General features: G+C 34.8%; 1 protein-coding gene across 1 annotated transcript in view; it reads right to left on the reverse strand.

Annotated features, from left to right (window-relative positions):
* The window catches only part of GKAP1 (G kinase anchoring protein 1), an 83,858-nt gene that overhangs the window by 7,892 nt on the left and 62,031 nt on the right, over nucleotides 1–13,935 (reverse strand). The window contains exons 8-9 of the mRNA XM_039250414.1: nucleotides 13,268–13,417; nucleotides 2,998–3,099 (exon numbers count right to left, since the gene is read on the reverse strand). Coding sequence (XP_039106345.1) covers nucleotides 2,998–3,099; nucleotides 13,268–13,417 — 252 coding nt within the window. The remainder of the gene's footprint in view (nucleotides 1–2,997; nucleotides 3,100–13,267; nucleotides 13,418–13,935) is intronic.

Below are 13,935 nucleotides of genomic sequence, written 5' to 3' on the forward strand. Positions count from 1 at the left end.
ATAGGTAAGTACAGAAGTTATCAATTCAAAAATCTTTCTTGTAAAAGATATTTAATATACTTTAAATCAAGTCCACTAAGGACAAAGATGGCTTTTACTAAATACTCTATCCAGTAAATTGCTGGTAAGAAACCAATAATGATATTCAGTAATACTGCAGTCAATACACTGAACAGAAGTAAACACCACAGTAAATTTAAAAGAATAGAACTTCTAAGAATCTTAGAACTCAATGAGAGAGATAAGTCAGAAGAACACATGAAAATATGAAAGGGAAAAACTTACACAGACAACTACAAGTATATTCACTAAGAATACAGAGATATATCCCCTATGAATATGAAACTGTATCTAAGAAATTCTCTCAAGGCCCTAATCAATGTTAATATCTTGCTAAATACTATCTCCAGCTCAAGTGATCTGTCCAAGGTACAGATCAGTGCATACAGATACCTCTTATACCAGCTTTAGAGTGTAAAGTCAGCTCATACAGCAAAAATTGCAAATGAGCAAAATTACCCATGAAAAATCTTTATACTGCCCATAAAAACAGCATACATAGTTTTGTGTATACAATACTGAATAGTAAACGTACCTATAAAAACGAAGTGTCTAACAAAACAAATGAGAAAAGGGGAAAAGAGACAAACCAAGAAACAAACTCTTAACTACAGAGAACAAATTGATGGTTACCAGAGGGGAGATGGATAGGGGAAGGGGGGGAATAGGTGATGGGGATTACATACCATGACGAAAAATATAAAATTAAATAAAATTAAAAAAAACAATGCTTCATAAATTATAAGCAGGAAAAAAAAAAGAACTGCAATTAGAACCAATGGATTGGTGCTAAATGAATATATACTTCAATTCTTATCTAAAAACTTAACCTAAATATATTTAGAAGATATAGATGTATATAGTACATGACAATTTCTTTTTACCTAGAGCCCAGATTGATGTGGATAAATATAAACTAAATGTTAAAAGCTGTCATCAGAAGGGAAATGTTCCATTAAAACAAATACATCAAAGAACAAAAAAGTACTTAAATTTCTTGGCTTATTTTTTGTTTAGCTATGGCGGACTAAAATTTTACTGCTTTCAATAGGTAACTTTAAATTTTAATTTTCAAAGTTATAAATTCACTTGATGAATTAAAAAAAATCTGTTGGATTCAAGTTGCTAAGATCCTGTTAAGAATTTTTGCATGTTTGTTCATGGCTGATATTGCTCTGTGGTTTTATCTTCCTGTAATAAAATAAATAACTAAAATAAAATCTAAATACCTTCAAATGCTGACCCCAACTAACATCTCCAATCTAATCTTCTACAACTTCCCATTTCACTAAATTTCAGCAACAATATATTTCTTAAGATTTCCATGCCTGTGTAGGTACTGTCTCCACCTGGAAACACTATCTTTTCTGTGAAAGCCTTACCAATTTCCAATAGCAGCAACTAATTCATGATTGTTTCTGTGATTTGGGAGCATTCTGTCAAATTTCTATAAATTCTACATTGTAGTACAACTACTTACACATTTATCTCCCCCATTAGACTATGAGCTTCTTGGTAGCTCATATTTGTATTTATTCTTTGTGCCTAGCACATGATAAGTGCCCAATAAAAGAAAAGGAAAATATAAATCACAAAGAGAAAGCTAAGGGGGGGGTGGGTAGATGCAGTCCAAAAAGGTTTTAGCATGGATGATTCCTAAAGGCATAAGTAGAGGTAAAAGGGAAATATGTAAGAACCATCAGGACTTGAACTTGAGTTCATTTCTTTCACTATTACATATGTGGGGCCCAGAAAAGCACCAGGCACATTATAGGGACTCAACAGACAATTGTTGAGTGAAAAATATTAGTCAAAAAAAATGAGACTGGAGATGAATAAGAGATTTTTCTTTAAGAAGCCTAAGGAAGCAAATTAAAGAGTAAAATGTAGGTTTATGGTTAAAATAAATTGTATAAATGGGGCTCCTGGGTGGCTCAGTTGACTAAGTGTCCAACGTAGGCTTAGGTCATGATGTCATGGCTCGTGGGTTCAAGCCCCACGTCGGGCTCTGTGCTGACAGCTCAGAGCCTGAAGCCTGCTTCAGATTCTGTGTCTCCCTCTCTCTCTGCCCCTCTCCGCCTCAAGTTCTGTCTCTGTCTCAAAAATAAATAAACAACCTTTAAAAAAAAAAAAAAGGTTAAAAGAATAAAATAAATAAATAGTATAAATAACAAGTGTTGGCAAGGATGTGGAGAAATTGGAACCTTTGTCTATTTTGGTGATGGGAATGTAAAATGTTGCAGGTGCTATGGAAAACAGTATGGCAGTTTCTCCAAAAGTTATAATTACCATGTGATCAGAGTTGGGACTCAAATATTTGTACACTAATGTTCATGGCAGCATTGTTCACAATAGCCAAATGGTGGAAACAATACAAGTATCCACAAGCAGATGAATAAGCAAAATGTAGTATACACATACAATGGGCTATTATTCAGTCATAAAAGGAATGAAATTCTAATACATACAAAAACATGAATGAAACTTGAGAATATTATGCTAAGTGAAATAAGCCAGACACACAAAGACAAAAATTATATAACTCCATTTATATGAAGTACTCAGAATAAAGCAAATTCATTGGAATTACAGGTAACCAGGGGCTGCAAGGAAAGAGGAACAGGAGTTTTTTAATGAGTACAGAATTTGTTTGAGATATGAAAAAGTTCTGGAGGCAGATAGTAGTGATAACCACACAACACTGTGAAGATAATTAATGCCACTGAACTGTATACTTAAAAATGGTTAAAATGGCCAATTTAATGTTATATATATTTCAGCATGAGAAAAATTATACTGTTATTCAGATTTTACATTAAAAACCTAAACAGCAGAAATGTTATTTCTATTAATCAAATATTACACATATTTACATATAAGAAAAACAGAAAGGTACAATGTAAGAAAATTAGTTTACAACAGCAAATAAATACAAACCTCCCACTGAGTGATCACATTTTTCAGCTTCTGGATTTCAGCATCTTTCCTTTCAAGTTCCAACTTTAGTCTTTCAATTCTTCCATCTTTGAGAACAACTTCCTAAGGAAGAAAAAGACTATTTTAGAACTAAGATAGTTCTACCAGTTCTCATTTACAATATTCTTTTGTGAAAGCTGAAGAGGAAAAAATCCGGATTTTCCCAATTTTAATTCATTTTCTAAAGCAACCTTAAACTGTTGACTACACTTCCACTTCTACTCAATTATACAATTGTAATTACTACAGTGAAAGCAAATAAGATATTTATGATTAATCTCACAATAAACTATTTGTAAAAAAAATATATTTATGATTAATCTCAAACTATAAGCATAACACAGAATAGTATCAAACTCTTAAATGTTTCTATACTGGAATAAACATATTAAAAGTGCTCTGGGACAAGTTGCTATTAGTCTACCTTTAAAACTTGAAAGAATTGAAAAATTTATGAGAATAAATTATAATTTAATATAATATAAATTATTTAATATAGTTATAAATTGTAATTTATTATAATATAAATTATTTTATAATTTATATGTAATCATTGATTATGAAATATAACTAAATAACAAATAATACCAGAGCCCCAAAATAATAGCTTTTCTGTATATCAGCAATTAGTAGGCAGAAAATATAACTAGAAAAACCATTTCCTCCTCAGTAGCTATAAAAATATCCCTAAGGGTGCCTAGGTGGCTCAGTCGGCTAAGTGTCCAACTCTTGATTTCAGCTCAGGTCATGGCCCTGCACTGGGCTCCGCACTGAGCATGGAGCCTGATTGGGATTTTCTCTCTCCCCCTCTCTCTGTCCCTCCTCCTGCTGATTTTCTCTCTCCCTCTCTCTCTAAATAACCATTTAAAAAATATATCCCTAAAATTAAAATTCAGAAATGTTTAGGATCTGTAAAAAAAATTATAAAATACTGAAAAGAACATGGAACAAAGTATGTTTGCAGATAAGACGACTAAATATTACTTAGTTAATTCAATAAAATTTCAATTGAAATTCCAGTCAGGGGAGCCTGGGTGGCTCAGTCGGTTGGGTGACCGACTTCAGCTCAGGTCATGATCTCACGATTCGTGGGTTTGAGCCCCACATCGGGCTCTGTGCTGACAGCTAGCTCAGAGCCTGGAGCCTGTTTCAGATTCTGTGTCTCCCTCTCTCTCTCTCTCAGAAATAAATTTAAAAAATTTTTAAAAAAGCTTCATCTGGGAGAATACAGAACAAAAACAAAAAGTTAATGCAATGAAGAGGAATTTGTCTACCAAATAATTGTACGCTATATTGCAAAAATAAAATAGTGTGGTAAGGGCATCTAGGTGGACAGAAACATTGTACAAGAAAAGAAATTCTAGAAAAAGACTTAAGATAGAAGAATTCATTGTAACATAATTATGGTATTTTAAAGAAGTGAAAAAAGGCTGAGTTATAGAATAAATGGAGGTTATAGGATAAATGGCTAACTGGGGAAAAAATCAAGTTAAATAAATTCCTGTCATCTTGCACCACATACCAAAACAAATTTAAATGCAAAAAATCATCTAACAGTCACATAAGAGTATAAATTGGTTCTATTTATCTAACGACTAATGTGGCAACATTAACTTACTCTACAAATACTCTACACCTAACTGCTAGGTGCCGGTGGACTACGGTGAATAGAACTAACAAGACTCTGGCTCTCTGGGACTTGTCCGGTAGAGGAGGCAGATGTAACATCAATGCTGAAATTACAAAGCGGGGTTTAAGCCATGAAGAAAATCAGCATAGTGCTATAAAGGGAATAATGTGGACTATTTTCTGGTGGATCGGGGAAGTGTTCTCTGAGGTAGTGACACTTAAGATGAACTTTGAAAATAAATAAATAAATAAACTTTGAGTGATGGGAAGGAACTAGCTAAGTAAAAAGTAGAGGTAAGAGATTTCCAAGCAGAAAGAGCAGTATGTTTAAAGGCTCTGAGGCAGGAAAGAGCCTGAATTTGAAGGGGAAAGAGGCCAGTATGGCTGGAGTTGAGTGAGGGGGAAGATAGTAGAAGACAGAGGCCTGGCCTTGGAGGGCCTTGTGAAGCAGTGAAGGCTTTTGAGCAGGACTATCGGATTTATATTTATGTTACATTTATGGTTTAAGGGATCACTTTGACTGCTATGGAAAATGATTAGAGTGGGTATGAGATCATGACCTGAGCCAAAGCTAGACCCTTCACCAACTGAGCTGCCAGGTGCCCCTGTTTATTTCTACATGCTTATTTATTTTTAGAGAGAAGGGGGGAGATAGAGAATGAGCAGGCAAGGGGCAAAGAGAGATATATATATAGAGAGAGAGGAAGTCCCAAGCAGGCTCTGTACTGACAGCAGACTCAAACCCACGAACTATAAGATCATAATCTGACCTGAGCTGAAACCAAGAGTCGGATGCTTAACCTACTGAGCACCCCAGACATCATTTAAATGCCCAACAATAGGATACAAGCTAATTACGTGGTAAATTCACAAAACTGAAAACTTGGAAATCACTAAAAATGATATAGAACTATAAGACATTCACATGGTTTCAATATTATACCATATGCAAAGAAGATATTCTGGAAGAACATAAACTAAAAATTTAGTAACTCTTAGATTTATTCTTGTAAGATTATGGAACTTTCACTTTATTGTTTAAAAAATTTCCTTTTATTGTGGTGCCTGAGTGGCTCAGTTGGCTCAGGTTATGATCTCACAGTCTGTGAGTTCTAGCCCAGCATCAAGCTCTCTGCTGACATGTGGAGCCTGCTTGGGATTCTCTCTCTCCCTTTTTCTCTGCCCTTCTCCTGCTTTCTCTCTCTCAAAATAAATAAAAATTTAAAAAAATTAAAATTTCATTTTATCAAAATTGTTTTATACCAAGTATGGAATAATTGAATAATATAAATTACTACTCTAACCTTGGAAAAAATGGAAACACAAAAGTATTAAAATAATCTAGATGAAGAAGAATATCTATCATCTTTGAGTAGGAAAGCCCTTCTGAACATACCAAATGGAGGAAACTGAAAGGAAAAGACTGATAGATTTAGGTTAATGAAAAATCTCCACAAAAATACTATAACAAAATCAAAAGGTAAATGAGAAACTGGAAAAAACAGTCACAACCATATGACAGGTATATAACCAATAAACCTGAGAAAGTATACAATTTCACTAGTAAGCAAAGAAATGTTACCTCAAACTGATACATTTAAAGTATTTTTTTCTCAATGTGGGTAACTGAAAGCAATTTAGATTTTAAAAATTCAATTATTTAATGTATAAGAATTATTACTTAATAACTCAAAATGCTGACCATCTTTAACTAAAAAGTGGTCCATATAATAGTTTCTACATTATTGGAGGAAAAAAGTATATATTGTTAGAAAAGCAGGACCACAACAAATTATCAATAGTTTTCTCCAGATGAATAAAATTAAGTTCATTTTTCCCCACTGCATCTACAAATTGGGGATAACATCTACCAACTTCTAGTTAACTGTGCAAAATAAATGAAATAATCATTTTAAGTATTTAACACAGTGAGCTCTCAAGTACTTTTACTATTATCATTTCTCCACTTTACAGAAAATCATATTGTTTTAAGTACATTCATTTTTATAAAATCCTATATTTCAATAAATTTAAAAAGTATCTTCTCAGTAGAAATTATTATACTAAAATGACGATACAAAGATGTAAAAGATAAAGTCCATGTCCACAAGGGACTTGTAATCTGCTATAAAAAAATGTGCTCTGTGAAATGTGCCATAAGTAAAACAAAATGCTGTGTAGTAAGAAAAAGAAGGGAAGATCACATATAGATTTTGTTTCGTGTGTGGGGTGGGGCTCTGAGAGAAAGTGTCACAGAGAAGGTAACATGTGACATGAACTCTGAGGAAAGCCAGGGAGGACTGAGCATTCTGTGACAGGTGTACTCTGTTCTAGCTATGAGAAAATCTGGGAAAGAATATAGTTGGAGTCAATTAGGTTGAAACTACATCACAGAACAATGCTTTCAAACTTATGTGACAGTGACCCAGAATGCACATACATGTCAGTGTATGTATATGTACTTATACATATATGTTGTGTGTGTATACATATACACATTAGAACAAATTTCATAAGATACGAATAGGTAAACACTTTATATACTCTTGACATGTTTTTCTATTATCTACTATGTTTTTCTACTATCTATCTATAAATTTACTAAATTGATTTCTGGACCTGTTAAATGAGTTGGAACTCTCAGTTTGAAAAGCACAACCTGAAGACTTTACATATCAGGCCAAGGACATTGTACTTGATTCAACAGATATTGAAGTTTAAGGGCTTGTGTGGCATGGTGGAAGTCACACTTTTTAAAAAGTCATCTGGTAGCAGTGCATAAGAGATATTACACCTACCATTAGAAGGCAGGAGGCAGAAAGACTTGTTAAAAATTACTGAAATACCACCAGTAAGACATAATGAAGGCCTAAATTAGAAAAGTATTCATGAAATAGAAGAGAAGATAGATTTGAGAAATATTTCAATGATTAAAAACTACCAAACCTTGAAAAACAGAAAAGTAATAAGAGAAGTTTAGAGTCTGGATATCTGGATAAAATGACAGAACCAAAACCAGAAATAATGGAAGTCAAGCCAAATGTTTGGTTTGGAGAGTAAATGATGGGCATGAATTTGGACACAGCAAGTATGGCTATCAACAGAACAAGAGAGGCAATTAATATACAGGGACAATTAATAAAACAGAGCCCTCAAGTAAAGAAGACCAGGAGTGGATGATCTACCCAATGCTGGTGACATTGTGGACAATCTAGTAAGCTCATACCCTGCTTCTAGAAGACAATGCTGATTCATATCAAGAGCAAAACAGATGTTTATATCCTTTGATTTAATTATAATTACTACTGTTAAGACTTTATTTCAAGGAGGGGTGCTTGGCTGGCTCAGTTGGTAGAGTGTGTGGCTCTTGATTTTGGGGTTATGAGTCTGAGTCTCACACTGGATGCAGACATTACTTTTTTTTTTAAATTTATTTCTAGGAGAGAGAGAGAGAGAGACAGCGTGAGCAGGGAAGGGTCAGAGAGAGAGGGAGTCACAGACTGAAACAGGCTCCAGGCTCTGAGCTGGCAGTCAGCACAGAGCCCGATGCGGGGCTCGAACCCACGAACTGAGAGGTCATGACCCAAGCGAAAGTCGGACGCTTAACCGACTAAGCCACCCAGGCGCCCCAGATGCAGACATTACTTAAAATAACAAAATCTTTAAAAAATTGCAAGGAAATAATTCATCAAAAAAATTAAACATGTTCAATGAATATCAAGTGACCAATTCTCAACCATTACCATTCAATTATAGGGTAATGAATGACTAAGTGAATTATATTGTCTTGATTTGACAATATAATGCATGGTTTACAAAAGAGGCTACAAAACTATATTCCTTATTGTTACAATTATTTTTCTTCTTAAATAGTTTATTGTCAAGTTGTTTACATATAACACCCAGTGCTTGTTACAATTATTTTTAAATACTATTTAAAATATATGCATGTGGCATTTTCCTAGAAAAGCAGTATTGAAAAATGAAACCACACGTTGCATTAAGGATGGTTGAATTAGGAGGGGACGCCTGGATGGCTCAGTTGGTTAAGTGCTGGACTCGATTTCGGCTCAGGTCATGATGTCAAGTTTGTGGGTTCAAGCCCCATGTCAGGCTCTGCACTGCCAGTGTGGAGCCTGCCTGGAATTCTCTCCCTCTACCCTGCTCATGTTCTCTCCCTCCCTCTTTCAAAATAAATAACTTAATACTGGTTGAATTAGGGACACCTGGCTGGCTAAGTCAGTAGAGCACATGACTCTTAATCTCAGGGTCATGTGTTAAAGCCCCATGTAGGGCATGGAGCCTACATTAAAAAAAAAAAAAAAGACTGGGGGCACCCAGTGGCTCATAGGTTAGGCATCCAACTTTGGCTCAGATCATGGTCTCGTGGTTTGTGGGTTTGAGCCCCGTGCTGGGCTCTGTGCTGACAGCTCAGAGCCTGGAGCCTGCTTCGGATTCTGTGTCTTCCTCTCTCTCTGCTCCTCCCCTGCTGGCATGCGCTCTCTTTCTCTCTCTCTCAAAAATAAATAAAACGTTAAAAATTTTTTAAAAACAGAGGTTGATTAGGATTGATTTATTTTCTACCTTTGAAAATTCCTGGCATATTAATACCAGGAGGATTTTCACCTTGGCAAAAAGAAGAGTTTTCTCTGAGAAAGGAGCACAATGAAGAGAGGAAAGAGGTTAAGAGAGAGAAGAGTATTTTTTAAATGGTCTCAATCTTTTCCTTTTCTCCATTACACTCAATGTATACTGTGAGAAAATCTTAGTATTTTTAATTATGAAAAATTTTGCATATGCAGAAGAAATCTATGACATATAAAGTAAAGAGAAAATAACCTTAAGGCAGATTAAGAATTTGAACATTACCAATACTTTAGCATTCCCTTCCCTCCTGAGGATATCCACTACTATGAAGTTTGTACTGTCATTCTCTCTTTGTTAACTCTTTTATTGCAAATACCTGTATCTCCAAACAATATAGTAAATTTATTATTTTTTTTGAAATATATATAAATGGCATCACACTATTATTTGGTGACTTGCTTTTCTCATTAAACATGATGTTTTCAATATTCATCCATGTTGCTATGTGTAATGGTAGCCCACTCATTTCTCCTATCTATTTTGTTTTTACAAATAACTGACTTTTGAACATTCTTCTTGAACATGTCTCCAGGGTTTAATCTATGGTGGAATTTCAGGAACATATGGTCTGTCCATCATCTTCAACTTCAGCGTAATTAGGGAAAGACTGGTAAAACAGTCCAAACTTTTAGCTATAAGATGAATTAAAGTTGGAGGATCTAATGTATAAAATGGTGATTATGGCTGATAACATTATATTGCATAATTGACCTTTTAAGAGGCTAGAACTTAAATAATCAAAAAAAAGGAACTGTGAGGTGACAAATGTGTTAATTAACAAGATGGCAGGAAACTTTCCACAATGTTTATGTACAGCAAATTATCATGATGTGATAAATAAAATGTTAATACCAAACTGTTTTCCTAAATGGTTATACCAATTTATACTATGCCACTAGCAGTATGTTACTGTTGTTCTATACCCTTAATAATACTGAGTACTGTCTAATTCCTAACATGTCTTCAAATTCACTCAGTTTTTCCTAGGCACTGCGGTGAAATTATTACCACTTATTTTGTTCTCTGCTCAAAACTTTCAAAAATTCTTTACTGCCTATTGACTAAACCATAAATCTGGCCTTTAAATCCTCCACAATCCTTTCTAACCCACCTTAACAAGCTTATACCATACTCCTCAGTGTCCTTCTGTTTTAATGCCTCCATATTTTTACTCATGGCACTCTACTTTCTTCTCCCTCATCTGTGCATATTTAAATTCTACTGTCCTTTTACATTCCAATTCAAAAGCCATTTGCTCCTAAGAAAGCCATCTCTGATCTCCATTCCTGCGAATTAGTATGGCACTTTACCAGCATATCCTTTCTTGGACATACCATTTTCTATCTTGTACAAAAACAATTATACATTAAATGAGTACAGTGTACAACATGGTCTGATAAACATTTTAAGTCATAACTGCTAATTAATCAGAACTCCTAATAACAGTACACAAAAGGCAGGTAATTTCATCTCAGTGTAACACAGTTGAAGCTACAGTAGCTATAGTTTGTGTCATTAGGTTTGTTTGATTTCAAAGACTGTTGTTCTACTCTCCTGCATTGTCACTTTGGTCTTCCTAGACCATTAATATTACTTATATCACTTAAGTGAACTTATACATGCCCAAATTTGTTCTACAAAGGGTTTTGAGAAACTTATTTGTTAAAATACACTTAATATAATTTTTTCCTATCCAAAAATGATCTGAGATGACTTTAAAAAAATAAGATATGGATCACCAAGGGGGAAATCATGATCAATGAAAAGAAGCATATATTCCTGGAAGCTCAAGAATTAAATCAGAATAGAGGAAGTAGGTAATATTGTGAAAGGCAATGCTGTGCACCTGAAAGGGAAGAAGATAAATGTTAACATGGTTTCTCAGACTATACATAAAATTTGACAGTCAAGGCAAGACAGGTATATATTAAAACTCAATGCTAGAAGGGAAAAAATTCACAAGTATTTCTGGCCAGGCAAGGATTTCCTGCTACTAAGTTGAAAATAAATTTTCATGTGAAATTATGTTAGTGTTATTTATAAACCATCTTACTGCTTCATTAGAATAAAAAGTTCTCAAAGGTCTAACTTCTTTTATGTTCTATATAACACAACATAGGTGTTTAATTTGTTTAATGACTAAATTTACCAATCTTAATGAAACATATAGATAATGTCAATGGAAGAGTAAAAGGATACGAAACAGGCTTTTAGAATTTGGAACAGCTAGGGTGCCCAGGTTGCTCAATCGGTTAAGCATCCAAATCTTGATTTCATCTCCAGTCATGATTAAATGGTTCGTGAGACTGAGCCCCACGTCAGGCTTAGTGCTGACAGCTCAAAGCCTGCTTGGGATTCTCTCTCTCTCTGTCCTTCTCCTGCTAGGGCTCTCTCACTCTCAAAAGTGAGATAAACTTTTTTAAAAAATTAAGACTCTGGAAGAGCCACTGTAGGAATCTTTCAAAGTCAAAATGTATAGGGGCGCCTGGGTAGCTCAGTCAGTTAAGCGTCCCACTTCGGCTCAGGTCATGATCTTGAGGTTCGTGGGTTTGAGCCCTGCGTCGGGCTCTATGCTGACAGCTAGCTCAGAGTGTGGAGCCTGTTTCAGATTCTGTGTCTCCCTCTCTCTCTGACCCTCCCCTGCTCACGCTGTCTCTCTCTCTCTCTCAGAAATAAATAAAACATAAAAAAAGTAAAAATGTATAGAATTGTTGTATCATTATATTGTACACCTGAAATTAATATAACATTGTATACTAATTATACTTAAATTAAAAAGAGAGGTTAATTAAAGGGCTGTTAAGTAGAAATGAAGATATGACAAAAGTTATATAGCACTGATTTTCAGAAGAGAACATTAGCACTGTTTTAAAAAAATATTTTGTCCAGTAACACCTGGAAGCCCAGGAATTAAATCAGAATAGAGGAGGTAGGTAATATTGTGAAAGGTAATGCTGTGCTCCTGAAAGGGAAGAAGAGAAAATCAAGGAGATAAAGGGAAGGTGTTTGTGGGCACACTACTAAAATTACTTACTACAAGTTAAGTAATTGGCTGGAAACAGTTACTGGGTACAGTTACTGATGGATCAGAGGTCAATATAAGTTAAAGAATAAGCTCAAGTTTAAGAACAAGTAAGACAGAAGACCAGGAGTTGTGGTGCGAAAAATAAAGGCAGACTTATGTCTCTACATGATAAGATCTGTTCTTTCTTGTTTTTTTGAGTAATGTTTTTAAATGTGAATACCATTCTTAGCTTATGGGCAATAGTTTGCAACCCCTGGTCTACAGGTTAAAATTCCAACTTCTTAGTTCCCAAAAAAAGACTCTCATAATCTAAACCCAACCTATTTCCCCAGCCCTGTTACCTCATCTTCACATACCCTGTGCCTCTCAGTGCAGAACCTTCTATTCCCTGAATACTCAAGGCTTGAGCAGCTCTGGGCCTCTGCTCTTGCACTTCCCATAGGCTCCCTCTATTTCTTTGCTTACAGTTTATTCATCATTCGACATCCATCTGAAATGTCAATTCATCAGACACCTTTCACAATTCCCCCAAGGAGGGAGCTAGTACCTTCTCTATTCAAAGCCTTGTGTTTATTGTGCATCTCTCTCTCAAAGTCTTTATCATGCTGAATGATACCATATAGGTCTGCCTACTCCTATCCCCACTGCTCTGAGTATCTACATGAAGGACAGTATCACCCATTGGGGTATTCCCACTTCCTGTACTGGTGCCTAACTGTACCTAGCACATAGCACACACTCAACAAATGCTCAAGGAATGGAGGACCTCACACTTATTAATATAAGAATCTTTGTGTGATAAAGACTAACATAATATCCTAAAACTGTAGCATCATATCATAATTGGATTCCACGGCTTAAGTTTTTTTAAAAAGGAAAACTGCATCTTAATTTCACTGTGACTTTAAGAGAATTTTCTATTTTACATGCCTGGTTGTGTTCATGAGCTGCGCAATTATCTGTTCCATTATATTCTGTAAGCTGTTCTCTTCTTTTTTCTCTAATAAGAATTTTATGAACATCATCTTCCAGTCTATTGAAGAATCCTCCATCATGTGATAAAGTCTGAGAACTCAATTCCTGTCAAAAATGAATTACGATTTACTATCATTCAACACAAAAGTGTATGCATTTAATAAACCTAGTCTGCCACTAAAAGGCCAGAGAATGAAAGAAAAATGGTAACTAAGAGATAAGCCACCCTCTGATTCTCCTATGTCTCCAGAAGATAAACAGTAGAGACACATTCTTAGATGTCCTTCTCCTCTTCATATTTTTTTGAGTTGGGTACTGCTTGATTAAAAAAATTTTTTATCCAATTCCATACAATTCACCCACTTAACATGCACAATTCAATGGTTTTTAATATATTCACAGAGTTGTGCAACCATAACTACAATAAATTTTATAACAGTTTCATCATCCCCAAAACAAATCTTGAATTTATTAGCAGTCATTCCCCTTTCCCTCCTAATACCTTCTCTCTTAGTTGTCCCCTGCATGACACTAATCTAGTTTTTGTCTGTATAGATCTGCCTATTCAGAACGTTTGATATAATAAATGAAACCATTCAATATGTACCCTTTTGTGACTGGCT

The sequence above is a fragment of the Hyaena hyaena genome, unplaced genomic scaffold (assembly GCF_003009895.1).
Source record: "Hyaena hyaena isolate Hyena2069 unplaced genomic scaffold, ASM300989v1 scaffold_369, whole genome shotgun sequence".
Taxonomy (NCBI): Eukaryota; Metazoa; Chordata; class Mammalia; order Carnivora; family Hyaenidae; genus Hyaena; species Hyaena hyaena.